General features: G+C 41.2%; 1 protein-coding gene across 1 annotated transcript in view; it reads left to right on the top strand.

Annotated features, from left to right (window-relative positions):
* The window catches only part of LOC121925147 (disks large homolog 2-like), a 1,073,267-nt gene that overhangs the window by 980,078 nt on the left and 72,811 nt on the right, over nt 1–20,378 (top strand). The window contains exons 13-15 of the mRNA XM_042456961.1: nt 517–653; nt 11,019–11,163; nt 13,161–13,302. Of these exons, the coding sequence (XP_042312895.1) occupies nt 517–653; nt 11,019–11,163; nt 13,161–13,302 (424 nt within the window). The remainder of the gene's footprint in view (nt 1–516; nt 654–11,018; nt 11,164–13,160; nt 13,303–20,378) is intronic.

The raw sequence follows: 20,378 nt of genomic DNA, 5'->3' as shown, positions 1-20,378 counted from the left end.
AACCACTGCTAGTTACAGTAGATGCTACTGGTTGAAATAAATAATTCATTCAGGGCTGGCCCCCTCTTTGGGCAATGTGAGATACCTACCTCATCTGGCAGAGTGTCAGGGATGGTAAATCATGGTACCCACATTGCCACCCTGTAGACAACCTCACCCCCCATTCACTGGTACAGCTCATCTCCATCATCATTAACTCTCATCCTTTGTTTCACTCTGAAAATAAGACCAAGGTCAACATGTGGTCATGACAGTGACTTTGGGATTTGACAGCATTTCTGTAGGTGATGGGAGAGTTAAAACCTCTAATGGACAGTACTAGATATATTGGCCCAGCATAAGTATGCACCCTTTCTGTTGCAATGGATTCTACTTTTGAAACACTTTCATGAATAGCACACCCAGATCTGTACACTAGCACAGAAAGTTGACTATATATTTTTGGTTGACCTTTGCAATGTCTGTCCTTAGTCCATTTTGAATAAATCCCTCCCTCTTCTCCATTTTCTTCCCAAGGTCTGGGATTCAGCATTGCTGGAGGTGTGGGGAATCAGCATATCCCTGGAGACAACAGTATCTACGTCACGAAAATTATTGATGGAGGAGCAGCACAGAAGGATGGGAGGTTGCAAGTTGGAGACAGGCTTCTTATGGTGAGAGGTTGATGTCAATCCTGTATATACCTATAGAAGGTGTGAGACAAATAGAATACATATTCAGAACAGGCTGCATTGCATCCACTTTGTTGTTGTTATGAGCCATCAGGTTGACTTCAGCAGAAGTTGACCATAGAATTATGCTGGATGACTTACAGCATGATTCTGTGGTCAATGTCTGCTGGAAGTTAACAATAGAGTCACACTGGAGGGCCTACAGATGCCTATAAAGAACTTTTTTCCCCAATGGCAGGGGCAAATACAGTGATCCATGAATAATCACATCTGTGAATATTTAACTCATAACAACTGTAGAACAACAACTGTACAAAAGCCTAATTCTTTAACATTTGGTTAAAGGGCCCCAAAACTTAATTCCATGTTAACATTAATGGGGGGAGGAAGGAGAAATTAATGAATTAATAGTTAAGTCAAATACTAAATTAAGAGTTTATTGAAAAAGAAAGCCACAGAAAAGATGGCATGTGTTACTGTGGTTAACACCATTGCCCCCAGTGGTACAATATGTTATTTGTTCCTTTAAAGTGGCTCTTTAAGGACTTCACATTGCCTTTCCCAACCTGGCAGTGTCCAAATGACCTCCACAATTCAATTATTGACTGGAAAGGATGGGATTTGGCAGCCAACATGGAGGAGGCTCTAGTAAAACAAGGGATCTAACAACCTGTCTATTACTGATCTGCATTTCTTCCCCTGCATCCTCACCCATCAAACAATGTATATTGTTTCTCTGAATTAGAGAAGATTAATAAGGAATTAAGGGCAAAACTCAGTTACTAGTCCTATCTAGAAAATGAATGGGATGGTTAAGTCAAAACTAGAATAAATCTCATTGCCTCATTAGAGCTACTCCTGATGGAACTATGTATTGATTTTAACCCAGAGCCCATTTATACTAAAGAATTATAGATTTTCACTTTATCTGCCATGGTTCTGTCCTATGGAATTCTGGGATTGGCATTTTAAAGCTCTAGTGCCTCACCAAGATTCTATAGGATGGAACCATGGCAGCTAAAGTGATATCATAGTGATATAACTGTGTGGTGCAAAATGGGTCTTTGTTCTTCTGTATATAGAGAGATCTTGTAGCACCTTTGAGACTAACTGAAGGAAAGAAATTGGCAGCATGAACTTTCATAGACTTCAGTCTACTTCCTCAGATGCATTTAGTGGATTGGAAACCAGGGACAGACATATATATGCCACTGGTATGTGAGAATGTCAATTCAAATCCAAAATCCTGTGTGTATGGAAATGAATTAGCAAGTCCAGTTTTAACGGTGGTCGTTAGTGAACAAAGACACTGGGAACTAGCCGTTGTGTATGGAAATGAAGAGGCAAGATCAGTTTGGCATTGAAAACTAGCCTATAGGTGGGGAGAATAGATTAATGTAGGATACTCCTGAGGATGGGTCAGATCGTGTTGAAATGTGTGTGGTGCACTAGGAAACCATTATCCTTGTTCAATCTATTGCTGAGGGACTGTAGTTTATGGATGAACTCCAATTCTGCTTTTGCTCTTTCCAATCTACCTTTGTAGTTCTTTTGTTCAAGGACCGCTGTACTGAAGTCTGAGATGGAATGACTAGGGAGACTGAAATGTTCTGTCACTGGTTTTTGTTCTTCTGTCTTATCCATTCAGACCCATATGTACTTTTGAAAGGGTCTAATGCAATGGATGGAGCTGTAATGCTGCTCTCCTGCCTCTGCCAATGTTGACTCTTTCATTCCTCTTTCCCTTCTTCTATCTTCTCCTAGTGAGATCTTAACAGCCTGTTGTTCCCTTCTGTTTCTATTCTTTCAATGCCTGTACATTTTCCTACAAGGCCTAGGGCTGATCTGGACCTGCTTTAAACTGCAAAGGAGCTGGAAGTTAACTATACAGTCAAATCAATTATTCATTCATTTGTTTCATGTTCTAAACAATGTTTAGACTCCACGACCTCTAGAGGATTCATGCTCCCACTAGGGGACTTCTCCCATGCACATGAGCGAAAGTCCCTCACATTCATGGATGATGGTTGCCCTGCAGACCTACATTCCTCGGGAATATAGGAGACACATTACTGGACAGGCACAATATAAAGGTATATTGTGCCAGTCCAGTAATGTGTCTCCTATATTCCCGAGGAATGTGGGTCTGCAGGGCAACCATCATTCATGAACATGAGGGACTTTCGCCCACCTTTTCTCAGCCCTAGGACTCAAAGCACCTTACAAAAGTTAAAGCAGATACAAAAAAAAGTTTGCATCAGTAGAACCATAGGATGCATCTATATCTACATAGGATGTAGAAAGAATACTGTTTGACATCATTTTAACTGCCATTGCTCCATCCTACAGAATCCTGGGATCTGTAGTTTAGGGAGGCACCCACACTCTTCGACAAAGAAGGCTTAAAGACCCTATAAAACTACAAATTCCCAGGATTCTGTGGGATGGAGCTACAGCATTTAGAGTGGTGCCAAACTGCATTATTTCTAAAGTGTAGCTGCACTCATATACAAAGTATAAAAAAGAATTAAACTGCCAAAGACATTAAAACATACATTTTAAAAATAAACAAGACCCAGCAGTAGATAATGTTTTTCAAGCTCTTTTTGCATAAATAATTAGTTCAAAGAAAGAAAACTGTTTTTTTTTTAAAAAAAAAGTGGCTTCACTGCCACTGGAAGAACACATCAAAGGAAGCCAGCTTAGCAACTGCCTGGGATCAGCCACCAAGAAGGCCTTTCCTGCATTCCCATCAAGTGTGTTGTGAGGTTGATGGAACAGAGGATGCTTCTTTGGTTTTGGGTTTGTTTAAATTGAAAGCTCAGAAAACTTCAGCTCCAAACATTTCCCCTGATACCTAGTTTTCAGTTTATACGGAAGAGGAACATTTAGTCTTAGAATCATAGAATCACAGAATCATAGAGTTGGAAGAGACCACTAGGGCCATCCAGTCCAACCCCCTGCCATCCAGGAAATCCAAATCAAAGCATCCCTGACAGATGGCCATCCAGCCTCTGTTTAAAGACCTCCAAGGAAGGAGACTCTATCACCCTCCGAGGGAGTGCATTCCACTGTCGAACAGCCCTTACTGTCAGGAAGTTCCTCCTAATGTTCCGGTGGAATCTCTTTTCCTGTAGTTTGCATCCATTGTTCCGGGTCCTGTTCTCTGGAGCAGCAGAAAACAAGCTTGCTCCCTCTTCAATATGACATCCTTTCAAATATTTAAACAGGGCTATCATATCACCTCTTAACCCTCTTTTCTCCAGGCTAAACATCCCCAGCTCCCTAAGTCGTTCCTCATAGGGCAAGGTTTCCAGACCCTTCACCATTTTTGTCGCCCTCCTTTGGACACGCTCCAGTTTCTCAATGTCCTTTCTGAATTGTGGTGCCCAGAACTGGACACAATATTCCAGGTGGGGCCTGACCAAAGCAGAATACAGTGGCACTATTACTTCTCTTGATCTAGACACTATACTTCTATTGATGCAGCCAAAAATAGCATTGGCCTTTTTAGCTGCCGCATCACACTGTTCACTCATGTTCAACTTGTGGTCTACTTGGACTCCTAGATCCCTTTCACACGTAGTTTCATTCAGCCAGGTGTCACCCACCCTAATATCTGTGATTTTATTTTTCCGCACTAAGTGGCAATACTTACATTTCTCGTGTGCATTTACATTTTGTTAGCTATGGCCCAGTTTTCTAGTCTATTCAGGTCATTTTGAATCTTGATCCTGTCCTCTGGAGTATTAGCTATTCCCCCTAATTTGGTGTCATCTGCAAATTTGATAAGTATGCTCCCAATTCTGTCATCCAGGTCATTAATAAAGATGTTGAATAGCACTGGGCCCAGGACAGAGCCCTGTGGGACCCCACTGGTCACTTCTCTCCAGGATGAAAAGGTGCCATTGTTGAGCACCCTTTGGGTTCGGCCAATCAACCAATTACAGATCCATTTAACAATTCCTTTGTCTAGCCCACATTTTACAAGCTTGTTTGCAAGAATGTCATGGGAAACCTTGTCAAAGGCCTTACTGAAATCAAGATATACTATATCCACAGCATTCCCTTCATCTACCAAGCTGGTAATTTTATCAAAGAAAGAGATTAGATTTGTCTGGCATGACTTGTTTCTCTGAAACCCATGTTGACTTTTTGTGATTATGGCATTGCCTTCTAGATGTTCACAGACTTTCTTTTTAATGATCTGCTCCAGAATCTTTCCTGGTATTGATGTCAGACTAACTGGACGATAATTGTTGGGATCCTCTTTTTTCCCCTTTTTGAAGATGGGGACAACGTTTGCCCTCCGCCAGTCTGCTGGGATCTCTCCTGTTTTCCAGGAGTTTTCAAAGATTATTGCCAATGGCTCCGATATTACATTTGCCAGTTCTTTTAATACCCTTGGATGGAGTTCATCTGGTCCCGGAGACTTAAATTCATTTAGATTAATAAGGTGTTCCTCTACTATCTCTTTACTTATTCTGTGCTGAAATTCCCCTATTCTGTCCTCTGCTCCATTATCCTCAGGTTGAGCACCCTTCGCCTTTTCTGAGAAGACTGAGGCAAAGAAGGTGTTGAGTAATTCTGCCTTTTCTCTGTCTTCTGTTAGCATTTTGCCATCTTCTGCACGCAGTGGCCCTATCGTTTCCTTCTTCTCACTTTTGCTGCGGACATATCCAAAAAAGCCCTTTTTGTTGTCTTTGACCTCTCTAGCAAGCCTGAGTTCATTCTGCGCTTTAGCTTTTCTGACTTTACCCCTACAAATGCCTGCTATTTCTTTGAATTCCTTTTTTGTGATTTCCCCCTTTTTCCATTTCTTATACATGTTACGTTTCAAACTTAGCTCGGTTGAAAGTTCCTTAGTCATCCATCCTGGTTTCTTGAGACACCTCCCGTTTTTCTTTCTCACTGGAACTGTTTGAAATTGTCCCTTCAGTATCTCCCTTTTGAGAAAGTCCCATCCGTCCTGAACTCCCTTCCCTTTTCGTATTTCTGACCATGGAATCGCCCTCAATACTTCTCTAAGTTTACTGAAATCTGCTCTCCTAAAGTCTAGGATGCGTGTCTGACTATGCCTGGCTTCTCCTTTCCACTGTATTACAAACTCCAGGAGAACATGGTCACTTCCACCTAATCATCCCACCACTTGCACCCCATTAACCAAGTCATCCTTGTTGGTTAGGATCAGATCTAAAATAGCTGACCCCCTTGTTGCCTCTTCCACCTTTTGGACCATGAAATTGTCTTCCAGGCAAGTGAGGAATTTGCTAGGCCTTGAGGATTTTGCTGAGTTTGACTTCCAGCAAATATCAGGATAGTTGAAGTCACCCATCACTACTACATCTCTCTTTTCTGACTGTGTGGTCATCTGTTCTAGAAAGATATCATCCAATTCCTCAGTCTGACTTGGGGGTCTGTAGTAGACTCCCACCGTAACATCCTTGTTGTTTCCCTCCCCTTTGATTCTTATCCAGATGCTCTCCACCTGGCTTCCATGATTGATGTCCAGGATCTCTTCACTGGTGTAAATATCTCTGACATATAGTGCTATTCCTCCTCCTTTCCTGTTTGGCCTATTTCTCTTAATAAGGTTATACCCCTCTATTTCCACATTCCAATCATGAGACTCATCCCACCAGGTTTCAGTGATGCCTATTATATCATATTTGCTTTGTTGTACTAGGAGTTCGAGTTCATCTTGCTTATTTCCCATGCTCTGTGCATTAGTGTAGAGACATCGCAGACCATGGTTCCCTTTTACTTGCTGCCTGTGCAAGTTTTTTTGCCTCCCACTGTTGGGTCCTTGCACTGTTTGCCTTGTTTCCTCTATGTCAGTTTGACTATTTTCGCCATCCCTTTCGCCTTCCTTAATATTGTCTCCCTTCCCCTCGGAACTCAGTTTAAAGCTCTCCTGATCAAGTTCTTGACACTGTTGGCAAAAACATTTCTTCCAACTGGCGTGAGATGCAACCCGATGTATGTGTACTTGTAAAAATGTATGTGTTCACAGGCACATATTAAGACTTTGGAGGAGCAGAAGAAAGCCTAGGCAGTGAGTAGAGTTGATCCCCCACTGAAGACTTATATGGGATGGCTTGTCTCACAGTGTGTATGTGTGTGCACACACCTTTTGCCTCATAATGGTTTGGTGTTATAAATTGCTTAGAACCTGTGCTGATCTTTTAAAAAATGGGGTAGGAGGGCTTATGTGCAGAAGTGGGGGTTTCAGGGGACATCATAGTGGGTTCCAGGGCCCACACATAGCCTCCTAGACTGCACTTTGCTCACCAAAGAATTCAAGAAAGAATTGAGACACTAAAAAACAGAAGTAAGCAGTTTTTTAATTCCACCAATTAAAGATTGTATTATTCCACTTTTGCAATATCATAAGAAAGGCAAAAAATACAGATGTTATTTGTATGAGACCCAGCATCGTTTAGTGTTTTGAGTGTTGGACTAAGATACTGGGAGACCAGGGTTTAAATCCCCACTCAGCCATGGAAACCTGCTGGATGACCTTAAGCAAGTCACATTCTCTCAGCCTCAGAGGAAAGCAAAGGCCAAACCCCCTCTGAACAAGATTGATCTTGCCAAGAAAACCCTGTGATAAGTTTGCCTTAGGGTTGCCATAAGTCAGAAATGGCTTGAAGGCCCTCTACTACAATAACAAATTGCTCGTATACTGCATTGTTTATATTATTTCTTATTCTCCATGTTTGGTATGTCTTTGTGTGTTTTCCTCTGGTAGGGAAATACTATCCTTCTCTTGCTGTTCATGCAAGCCTAGAGTGGGTTCTATACTTTAAAATTTTTGTTGGAAGCTTCAATCAGGGTTTTCCCCATCTGAGCTTGCAGAAGTCAGATAGGCACAGCAAGTTTTCCTACCCTGCCAAGTTCTCTTGGGATGCTCCAGGAAGCTCTATCCTAGTGAGTCCCTCCAGCTTCTTATAGTCCGCTGGGGCATTCTGAACATATTTGCTTTCTATGACTTCTGTTTCAATTCAGGATTGATCGTGACCACTTTCCAATGCCTTTTCTTTTCTCCACATATGTGCATTTCTGTTAATTATATTATTTATTATATTTATACCCTACTCTTAAGGTAAAGGAGCTCCCAGACTGGCATACAATTTGTTAATTGAAGAGTTCCCTGTATTCAGGCTTGCAATCTAGGGTCCTGGCTGCAGGGTCCAAATAAAATGCCTGTGGAGGCACAACTACATAGGCGTTTTGGTGGTCCAACGTAACATTTCAGAGGAGTCAGTTGTTCCCAGGCCTCTCCACTCCAGGATCCATGGTTGTTTTTTCCCCTCAGAGGCCACAGCAATGGCAGGTGGAAACAAGAGGGAGAGGTTTTCACCAGCTACTGGGGCTCAGGCATGATGGAAAAGAACCCAGTTGTTATTCTCCTTCAGAAGCCAAAGAAATGGCAGTTGGATCCTAGAAGGAGAGGCTCTGACCACCCACTGGGGCCCATCTATGATGGAGCTGTATATTTCTGATCTGTAAGAAAAATACTGACCCATTAAGCCAGATACCACCAAGGCCTCCTGCACTGTGTATTTATGTGAGACAAAGACATGTAACTGAATCTGTTGTTTTTCATTCCCCAACATTACTCAGCACCAGATGCAGCCCATTCAGGATGAAACATCAATAATTAGGAGAAACAATAGACACTCTTTCTTTTTTAAAAAATGGGAGCTGTCAGCAAAAGAAGAGAGAGCTGCTTCAGTTCCAGAGATCTTCAACTTGTAAGCTTTTAAAAAGCCTACATGAATAAGTAGCAATAGGCCAATTACAACCCTCCAGCTCACAGCTGTTCCCCGGGGAATGCTCACTCAAGTTGCACTTCAAAAGACACCACAAGAAGAGGATGATGAGCATGAAATCATTTTCAAGAGTCTTCCACAAAAGGATGAAACTTTGGGGCAGCAAAAAAGGGCACTTGTCTCCCTTTTAGATCCAATCCAATCAGATCCCAATGAGACATGTGCAGCAGATGTAAGGAACAATTTTCCACTTGAACAGGAAATTTAAATAAAATTTGTACATGTCCCCAGAACTCTTTGCCTGGCTTCCACTCATGCTCCTGACATTTCTGCCAGCTTGATTTTCAAACAAACCTTGCTTGGAGGAACCCAAGATGCCGGAGTGCCTCTAATCTTTAGAGGTGAAGCTAGAATATCTCCAGATTGACTGAAAGTGGCCAGATGAATGAGGATATGGATCACTTGAGGGAAAAACCACACATAGTGTTATTTATGTTTTGCCTTTATACACTTCCTTTTCTTGGTGCATCTGGGAGCAGTATGAATGTTCTCAGATACACTGTTTCATTCAGGAACTTTGAGTGAGACTGCTTAACTTTTGAACACAGAATTTATTCAAGAAGATTCTGACCTGATAGGGAACTCCCAGCCTTAAGATGTTTTGGATTAATACTCCCACCATCCCTTACTATTGGCCATCCTAGGTTGATAGATCTAAGGTTGCCAGGTCAGCAGAATCGTATTATTGAGAACATATCCAGAGAAGGTGACCAAGATGATCAAAGATCAGGAAACAGAGTCTTATGAAGAATGACTTATGTTTAGATCCTGTCAGGCAGTGTTCATGTCTATTAGTGAATAGGGCAAGATCTATCAAAATGGGCACATTTCCTCCATATATTCACTGAAGTACACAATTTTCCTATTGTGTGTACTAATAGCAAGTGTGTGAGATGGTTTGGCTTGATTATTAAGGACCAGAAAAGGGAAAGGGATGGAATTGGCTATTCCATCCTTACAGGCAAGAACAAATAACTTCCATAGTTTTCTTGCCAAAGTAGGAGGGAAAGCCATTGTTTTGCAGTTTTCTCCTGTCCCATATTTATGAATCTTGAAGGGTGGCAGAGCATTATTCTACACAGAAAGGTATGAGGTTTTTCTACACCAAGAACCCCCCCCCCCCCCCCCCAAGTTTCACTGCTGTGTTATCCTTCCAGCTGGGTTTCTTGCATTTTGAAAAACCTTTCTCTTTGTAAAGAAATGACTAACAACAAAATCCTTTCCATCTTTATTCTGCATTATTTTTTGCATGGAGATATAGTGGCAATGACAGACAATGTGGTAGCTTCTTCTTTTCTTTTCCCTTTCATTTCTACAAATGTGGAGAGTTGGTTCCATTCTAAGAAAATAGTATTGTTGTAAAATTTCAGTTTTAAAAAAATCTATGTCAAGTTTTTGAGTCATTGCTTTCATGTAAATAATAAACTTTTTATTATTATTATTATGTATTTTGTGTGGTTTTGGAAGCTTTCTAAAGAAGGCAATATACAGTTGGCCCTCTGGATCTGCAGGCTCCACATACGTGAATTCCACCAACTGCATTTATGTTGCTGCCATTTAATAATACGAGACTTGGACACCTACATTTTTTTCATATCCATGCAGGATCTGGACACTAAACCCACATGGATATGAAGGGCCCACTGTATTTCCAAAATGTTTTCACTGTAATAGATACATCAGGTGCTTTGACAACTCTGTTTCTCTGGATTTTACATATACTCCATTTTTAAGATTAGCAAATGATGTTTGCAAATAGTATGTAAACTAGCTTCAATTAGTTTCTAGGCAAAGTATGAAGTGTTTGTTATTACCATTAAAGCTTTACATAGTTTGGGTCCAGGTTGCCTACAGGATTGCCTTCTCCCATATAATCTGCCTCCTACAATCAGGTCCTCCAGGAGACATCTCCTTCAGTCAGCCAAAACTAGGCTGATCGTTACTGTCTGAGTTTAAATCATCAGTAAAGACCAGTCTCTTCTGGCAGGCCTATCCAGATCATTTTAAAATTATGGTTATAAAGTATTTATTGATAGATGTTAATAAGCATTGATTTTATATGCTTTTATATGGTATATTGTTTTATACTTATAAAATCATGTCTATGAAGCCTTTGAAACCAATATACTATAAAACCATGTCTGTGGTTTATATGTGTTGTATTACTTGTTGTTGTTGCCCACCTTGATCCACAAGGAGAGGCAGATAGTAATAGTAATAATAATAATAATAATAATAATAATAATAATAATATAGTGATAATAATAGTAATAATAATCCCAAAGCATTTGGAACCATTATTGATGTATCAGTCTCCATTCTTTGTCTGGTATTTCCTGGCTCTTAATAGGATTTCTTCTATATAGCCTCTTACCTGTAATAACCTAATTGCTATCATTCATTTTATTTCTTGAGTAAACATTTCTCTTTTTTTTTATTACTGGGTGAATGATCGGCACTCTAGTTTCTCTGTCAGCATAGCCTAATAACCCTATCTCTTTCCTGCCATTAGGTAAATAATTACAGTTTAGAAGAAGTAACACATGAAGAAGCAGTAGCAATATTGAAGAATACATCTGATGTAGTTTATTTAAAAGTTGGGAAGCCTACCACCATTTACATGACTGATCCTTATGGCCCACCAGATATTACCCATCGTAAGTAATTATTTTCCTTTTTTAAAAAAATCAATATATGCTTCCAAATAGCGTTTGGAGTATCTTTTTAGTTTGATGACAAAGGGCCAGAGGATAATGAAACCAATTGTTAAAACTCCATGTGCCATTTTCTTTTATTAAAGGAGAGTAGCCTGAAGTCTACATGAGCCTCCCTCCCTTGGTCCAGTTTACTTTTGCTTTACTTCCTAGCCTAAAAGAGTCTTCCCTCTTCTACACAATCATTAAAGCCCTCTTCAGTTTGCACTCTGGAAGCCCTGTGTTATGCGGAGGTTATGGTAGAGTGCTCAAGTGGGCCTTTAGAGATCTACCTATTGCCTTGGGCCTGTCACATTCCTTCACCCTGACCTACCTCACAGGATCATTGTAAAAATAAAGATGGGAAGAGGAGAGCCATGCGTGATGTCCTGAATTCATAATACATGGAGGAAAGATGGGGTGTAAAAGCAACTAATAAACTTAGGCACGTTACAGACATGCCTAAAAGTACGTGCTCAGCACGTACTAGGGTTAGAAAGGGGCGTCCCTTCTGGACGCCTCCAACCCTAGTACATGCTCAGCACATACAAAATGACAGCGCCCGTTCTACACGGGGGCCACCATGATGACGTCACCACCGCGCTGCCTCCAAACAAGGCGGCACGGTGGTGATGTCATCGCACCGTGCGAGGGCGCCTAGAGTGCCCTTTCCGCGGCGTGAGAAGGAGCTCCGAAACGGAGCTCCTTCTGGGGTTTGCGTCGCCGGGCGCAGCCTTTACATGGCTGCACCAGCGTCGCAGAGGAGAAAGGGGCCGAGCAGCCCCTTTCTCCTCCTCCCCACCGCCATCAGGTGTCCTTGGGGCATGAAGCTCCAAGGACACCCCTTTCCAGGCCGCAGGGAAGCGGCCTTTTGCAGCTTCCCCGCGGCCTGGAAAGCGGCGGATCAGGGCCTCAGAGGCTGCCGTTGTGGCAGCTGAGGCCCCAATATAGCGGGGAAAGGGCCGGATGAAGGCCGCCCCAAAGGGGCGGTCTGTAACGCGCCTCAGTTCTTGAAAGCTTTGTATATATGTGTTCATGCAAAAAAAAAAAAAAAAAAGAACCAACACCAAAAAACCAACAACTCTGGAACAGGATTATGGGTGTAAATTATACATCTGGGAGACAGAAATGTTACCTTAAGTTTGCGGAGTTAAACAGTGGTTCTACCATGACACATTATTAATGGACTGGGATATGTTCCACCACAAAATGTTGTGGAGTAACCCAAACCTATGACAAAAGATTGAGGGAGTTGGGCATGCTCAGCCTGGAAAAGAGAAAACTCAGAGGTGACATGACTGCACTCTTTAAATATCTAAAGGACTGATATTTAGCCCTTTTAGAGAAGGGTACAGGCTTGTTCTTTGCTGCTTCAGAGGGTAGGACCGGTGTAATGGTTTTAAGTTACAGGGGGCAGGTTTTTATTGAAAAGTAGAAGGAATGTTTTAATGGCAAGAATGGTTTAGCAATGGAACCAATTACCTAGCAGGTGGCAGGGTCTCTTTCTCTGGGTGGCTTAAAAAAAAAAAAGCTGGACATCTACCTGCTGGAGATGCTTTAGCTGGAGTTCCTGCAGTGAATCAGGGGCTGGACCTGAGTATCAGTGGAGTCCTTTCCAAATCCATGGAACTATGTGAATCTCCTATGTGCATCCTCAAGCCCAGTGTACAATGAGCATCCATATTGGGATGATAAATCCCACTATTTGTACGCCGCTCTGATCCCTGGAAAGGCGGGATAGAAATAAAATTTTTATTTATTTATTATTTTATATATACAGATATGTTTGAATGTAATGCAGATGTTCTGAATCCTAGAAAAAATTCCCAACCTCCTTTATAGGGGAGCTTCCACATGTGCAAAATGCCAACAGGATTCTGGCCATTGTATATCAAGAGCACTATAGTAAACTGTTTAATGCCAAATTTCACTAATGGTAAATATCTATATTCCACTTCCAGCTTATTCCCCAGCAATGGAAAACCATATACTATCTTCAGGCAACAATGGCACTTTAGAATACAAGGCGTCTTTAGCCCCCATCTCACCGGGAAGATATTCGCCTATCCCAAAGCACATGCTAGTGGAGGATGACTATACCAGGTCAGATATCCATCTTTACTTGCCTGCTTTTGATTAAGTCCTTGCTTTAGGGAATATGCTTTTAAGATGGTCATTAGAACCATTCTCAGTGCAGAAGCAGTGAAACAATCTTATTATGTAGGAAAGAGACATCAGTCTAACATTTATTTAGATAACAGCAGGAATATGATGCTTATATTTTAACATTGGGAGGGCAGAGTAGACTGCTCTTTTTGTTCATCTTGCTTTAGTGAGGGGTAAGGTATCATTGCCCATGGATCCACATGCATCTATATGCACTTCCAAGGTATTGGGATATCTGCTAGTTTTCAGTCCCTGCACCAGTCCTAACCTTCCTTTTCATTTATGGTCCCCAATGACCTGAAATGCATGGGTTGAAGCTGCATTGGAGGGACTACTATCTTTCATCTGCTCCTCTAGTAGCAACAAATAATGTGCTTCCCTATCTGGACAGATAGCTAAATCCCTATAACCCATTACTGAAGAAATTTGAAAAGAGTCAATTACATGACAAAACAAATTTCATTTTATATCTCTTTATAATGGGCATCTGCTGAATCAGCTTGTTTGGGCCTAGCCACAGATACAAACAATCTCAGTCCAATATAACTGTCATATGCCATTAAGGTTCAGATGTATATGGCTACTCTGATTGTTTGGGCTGCTAGCATATCCTAATCATTTGAACTGTTCATCAGTAGGATGTGCCTTTTCCCTTAGCACATTCTCCCCTGCTCAAAATATATGTGCACTTTTTCATTTTACACTGGTTTTCAGCATTTATGAATGCTATAACTATGACAAGGGCACAGTGGGTATTTTAAGACTCCTCTTACAATGTTGTCTTTCTGCATGACAGTATTCTTATTGTAGTGAATGGATTTCCGATTACAGTATATTTTTTAAAAAAACACTACTATTCTACCCTCGTTGCAAAGGTTTGCTACACTGTTAATAAATCATAATTTCTGATCATTATGTGTAACACAGTGACCTGAAAATTATATAACAGGATGGACTGAGGGATCTCTATGACAATTCTGAGTACCTGCACCAAGCTATAATTCCTAATGTTTTGAGATTTTCCCTAATTTAATCAATGTTAAGTATGGCTCTAATCTAGAAGTTGAATGCCCTATGTTATTAAAACAATGTTATCTTTCTTCCCACAATCAACCTTTAGTGCAAAACAGTCTGGATCATGTATTGTATTATGATTTATTCATTAACCTGTTTGCTTCAAGAAGTGAATTATTTTAGACAGAAGGGAATGAGGGAAGCAGCCAAAAGTGTAAAACTGATGCTGATTTTTCCTCATTTTATCAAGTACTTAATTGGCTTATGCCACTGAGGACCATTCACACATTACTCAAAGAGAGGTTTAACTCGATGTGTACATTCACCATAGAGCTTCAGCCACATGTGTCTTTATGATGAATTTGCCTACCTGGTTTCTATGTTGGTGAACAGATGCTTCGAATTTGGGAGAGAGCTAGATATTTGGCAGCAAACCCAAGTCTGAGAACATGGATTCCCACTTCTGTAGAACAAAGTGGGAGAGAAACAAAAAGTGAAGCATTCTTTGCTTTAGCAATTCTCCCCAAGAAGCTTTTTCTGGATTTGAGGCAACACTTGGGAAGCCCAAGATTAGCAGCTACAAAAAAGAGCCCTGTGAACAGAAAAGGTACAGCAGCCAATACTTAGGCATCATCGTTGAAAGCTATGCTTCCTCAACCACTTTACTGTACAGTTGTTGCAGTACTGAGACCTTGGTTGACCTTGGGCAAGTCACACGTTCTTAGCTTTTGAGGGAGGCAATGGTAAACTCTTTCTGGGAAGAAAAATTGCTAAGAAAACCCCATGATAGATTCACCTTAGGGTTGCCATACATCAGAAATGACTTAAAGGCATATGACAATAACACAACCAATACCATAATTGACACCAACATTGCAGCCCAGATGTCCAGGCCTATGTTTGCTGCCAAACCAGTAGGGTACATGATTTGACCAAGGTAATGAGTGAAGTGGTCCTCATTGGGGAGCACTGCACCAGACAAAGTTCTGTGTTCTGGGTCCCTTGATGATGTTGGCCCTAGTGACCTCTCTCTCTTTTTGCAGATATGACTTCCCTTGGTAGGTGTGTCCCACTGGAACAGGGATAACTGCCAGCCAATAGGGGGATTCTCATGAGTGCCAGAGATACAATCAATCACTGAGACAAACCAATAAGCAAAGCAAAACAAAACCTTTTAATTCTTTTTGTTCACTTCTGCCTGCTGGGAAGGGAGAAGATCTTATGCCTTCTTTTAGAATAACTTTAAAAGTGCACCGATACACGCTTTCGTGGGCACCAGCTTGTGAACCCGCTTTAAATGTAGTGTTGTTTTTTTCAATGTGAATATTTTCATGTTGCTCAGTTTGCTCCGTAAGAAACAAAAGCCAGTGTATGCCAGTGGTTTGATTGGGAGCCCGGAAGTCAGCTCTGGTCCCTTTCTTAGCTGCTGATATGATTATTATTTCTTTGGACATCATCTTAAACCTTTGTTTTTCAGGGCTTTATTGATGCTATACAAAATTGCTACTGAGAGCTTGCTTGCTTGTGTAATGAGTTTGTAAACTGTAGATGAGAAGTAATAAACAATGTGAAGCTTTGGCATTACCACAACATGTATTTGGGAAGGAGAAGAATGGTTTTTAATAAATTTGGAGATTTTTTTTTTTTAAGGTTGCAATCCTTTACTGACTTAACTGCAAGGAACTTCCACTGAACCTTCCTTAAATCCAATGAGATTTGGCTCTGAGTAGGTTTGCATTTGCACTGCATTGTAATTGTATGAAACTATGTACCAAACTGGAGTGGAATGTGTGTAAATTATGTAAGCAACTTTTAGGTTTCATTTCAAGACTCACCAATGCCTGCCATGTTATTGCTAGCTACTAATACCTAATACTTATATAGGGGCTTCCAAAAATATAAGAATGGAGCAATTCAACCCTGCGTGCTCAAATCACAGGTTCATCCAGCCCAGCAATGTCGGCCTAGCTTAAGATTTTCAGATGCTGCACATATTTTTTCTGTCGTTCTTCACTTATAATATTGTACCTCTGGTTAGAAGAACATTGGATCATTGCTCAGTGGTAGAACATATGCTTTGCACACAGAAAGCACAGATTTAATCCCAGATATCTCAAGTGAACAAAGAACACTGATAACAGATGAGTGCTTTTATGTGAGATGATGAAGAAGAGACAGTACTTGATGGAGAAGCTTCCTATGACCTAGTCAGGGCCAGCCCTACCAGGAGACAAAGTAAAAGCAGTTGTCGGAAGTGGCAGAGCAGCATTTCCATCCCTCTAGCTGTGTCCCCTAGCCATTTTTCATGGTTGGAAGACATAGATGTGCGTGCTACATATCCTGGTCACACTAGCCAGCTGTTCAAGCATAGCAGGAGATGCTTGTATTACAACTAGTTCTGAAGTAAAATTCAACTTACAATCTACTTGGTTTCTGACATTGGAATAGGGTGGATGTGCCATCTTTATTTTGCCTCGGACAGCCAAAGGTCTTGGGCCAGCCTTTTTCTAGCCATTGTATTTCACTCTCATTGCATCTCTGCATAATAAGATATATAATCTATAGACAGCCATTTACTTCAGCCTTTGCCAAATCATCTCCACGGTCAGTTTGGTTCCTGTTTGCTGCAGTCATTCTCTCCTATAGCTGTGTATATTAGTATTAGGTGCTGGTTTTTTGTTTGTTTTTTTTAAGAAAAACAAAAATAGAAAGGAACTTGATCATTACTGAAAATTCTCTATGCTGCTTTGCATGGTAACCATAGTGACAGCAATGTATGGAATGGGCGTTCCATGCGGTGGCTGATCATGGAGGTGCTGCCAGCCTTTTTCTGCTCCGTTTCCATTAGGAAACTATAGAGAGGGAACTATATCCTGCAATTTGATCCAACTGCATGCCTGTCTGCCACTTAGCCTCATGCATCAGTGATGAGAGAAAGAGAGAAACTGAGGATGAAATGTTTTCCCCCATTATTCATTCATGGCTACCATATTTTGATGGTGCTTCTTAAATATCTCTGGCTTCTCTGTCCTGTTTCATTACGAGTATTAATCTTTCATTGTTAAGCAGTTCTGCTTGTGCAATGTAATGTAGTTTTAGGTAAGGATCTAGGCTAAACAAGCAGGTGCTATTCTCTTTCAAAACAAATCAGCAATTTTGCTTATGTTGGAAATGTTAATGTAAACTTCTTCAAAGAAAAGGAGTTGTAAGGCCCCATACAGACAGGCCAAAATAAAACTGCGTTGGGTCACTTTGGAGGTATGCTGTTTAAATGATGCATGTGTCCTAAGAGGCCAGAAGCTGTGCCAAAGCTGTGCTCCAGTCCTTAGGACTGGATCATGGCTTTGGCGCGGCTTCCAGACTCTTAGGATGCATGCATAATTTAAACAGCATACTTCCAAAGTGACCCGAAGCAGCCCTATTTTGGCCAGTCTGTATGGGTCCGTAAGTCAGCCAAAATAAGTACACATGGGATAAGTGAAGAAAAGCCAGCTAGAACTATGTGACCATAATTTCAGTGAAGGGGACTTTCCTTCCCCTATAAGTCTAAGAGAAATTAGAATACCAGGCCTAGTGAATCAAGGATCCAACTTATTTAGAGAAAGAAATGTATTTTTCTCCCCCCAGGACAGACAAGAATCCAATGAGGATGGGAGCCCTGAGACACATATAATAATATAGTTTGTTAAGATTGCCAAGTCACTATTGCAGAGTCCATGTGTTGGGGAAATTCCATCAAGCTAGCAAATTCAATAGAAGTTTTGACTATAGGCCATGTACTGCCTCCTTAAGGTAAAAAAACACCACCACCCCAATCTTTGTTACATAACCTATTCCCCGTGCCTTGGTGTAATGGTGAACATGATGTAACCTTCACCGTTTCTTTGAAGGGAAACCAAGGGAACACAAAAGCACTTGTCCATGCAAAGCCATGCTAGTTTCCCTTTCACTGGAACCTTGAGAAGAGTTCACCAAGAATTTTTAAATGATCCTAAAAGTCAATGTTCCCATTAGTGTAGATTCTACTTAGAGTTTCCAACTCCTGCTTGGAAAGCCATTATATCCCAAAGTGGGGAACTGCTAACCTAAAGGCCTAATTAGGCCAGCAGGGAATCCCAGTCCAGCCTGGGCAACTCAGCAGGCTCATCCCTCTCCATTTTTAATGCCCTGTTTTCTCAGAAATGAAATGGCACATTAGAATGACCAGGTTATGGCCCTTAGGGACTATTGTGCCACCCCAAATACACTTAATCCCATCTATTTTCAGCTGCTATGTAGAATTAGGCCTGCTTACTCCTTGAATGGGAGACTACCAGGATCTCCAAATCGGGTGAGGAAACCTAGCTGTAGCTGTCATCTAGAGTTAACAGTATTGAGGTGCCAATGGTCTGGCTCAATATAAGGTAGTTTCTTGTGTCCCTGTGCTCCTCCTCCACTTCAGGGAAGGCGAGGAGTGCATGTGAAGTCAAATATGCTTTGCCAGCAGTCCAGGCACCCTCAGAATCTGGATATCAAAATCCAGAAGGCCAAATGAGCCTACTTCACTATCCCTTCCCCTTACTCTCATGGGAAAGTGAACGGGGAATGAGGCTAGGTAGATTTGGCCCATGCTCCACAAGATAGCTTAGTCTTTTGGCCAAGAGGCACTTCATTCCTCCCATGTGGCACCTTGGGTGGATACTCAGAGACATCAGGCAGTATAGCCATGCCCATGACCTCAAGAACATGGTCATCCCTCCTAGTATCATTCATCCTGCAGGAGAGTCATGCACAAACATATGCCCCACATCAAATTAGTTCTCCATCCCTTCAGTTAGAGGTAAGCAACTTACAGTCATCCAATCTTCTGTTTCTCCTCCTCCCAGGCAATCCCACAGGGCTCTTTGTAGGTAGTGTGATGTCAAGAGAATGAGCAAAATCTCTGATTTCTGACCTGCATTGCCACCCAGTGGCAACATAGACTTTCTACTCCAATTTCCTAGGAAATATCACTTAGAGGCGGCTAATACCAGGCACTGGGGAAACATTTTGGCCTGATTGGTTACAACTGTGTTACTCTAGCAAGACCTTGTTATGTGGACCCCTCAGGCTATGGACTAGGCAGTCAAATTCCCCAAAGGCATGTGATATAAAAAGATCTTAATGAAAGAAATTTTAAAAATGGATGCAACAATAGCATCCATCCTTGCAGCTAGTCTGATACTCGTTAAAAGATGGTTTAGTGAAAGATGATGTATCTTGGTAGGTGAGTCTTTTGTCTGTACCATCTCCCTATTAATAGCATATTTGGTTCTCACTTAACAACCCGAAGAAATAGATTAGGTTGAAAAAGAGTGACTGGTCCAAGGATTGCTATACCTGACATAGTGACTGGTCCAGGTTACCTCAATAGCTTCATGACTAAAGAGTAAGTTCAAAGACTCCCAGGACCATTGCTTTAACTGTTGCACTGTACTGTCTTGAAGACAACTTCCATCTTGTATTGAAAACTGCTGTTGGCCAGAAAGATTTTTCCAGTCATTTAAATAACATTTTCGATAATTCACAACATTTTCTGATTACACAGGATCTTGTCCTCATGCAATGTAATACTTATTGCTGCAGCTTCTTTTAGCACTGTCCAGTACCTGCTTCTGAAGAATGCATTTCTTTCATATTTGCAAACATATGGCATCATGCTTTTGTACTGGAGAATATAGTAGTATCCTGCTCCTTGCAAATGTCATCTAAGAACCATTTCCCTCATGCTACAATTATATTATTGCTATTAAAAACAATGTAATGGTGAAGTTGTATGAAAAGTCAGGAAATGTTCACATTTTCTGTCCTTTAATTCACCAGCCATCAACCTCATGGAGATATGCCATGACTGAGCTTAATCTTTAATTAAACAGCAAGGAAAAGGCACAGTAAGACCCAAGAGCTGTTAAAGGTGTGGAAAAGAATAGTAATTCAACTCACTGAGCAAGCTGCAAACTTCTGTTCTGTAAGAGACATCT

This window comes from Sceloporus undulatus, chromosome 3 (genome assembly GCF_019175285.1).
Source record: "Sceloporus undulatus isolate JIND9_A2432 ecotype Alabama chromosome 3, SceUnd_v1.1, whole genome shotgun sequence".
Taxonomy (NCBI): Eukaryota; Metazoa; Chordata; class Lepidosauria; order Squamata; family Phrynosomatidae; genus Sceloporus; species Sceloporus undulatus.
Note: the sequence above shows the minus strand (reverse complement) of the source record. Positions and strands in the feature narration are given on the sequence as shown.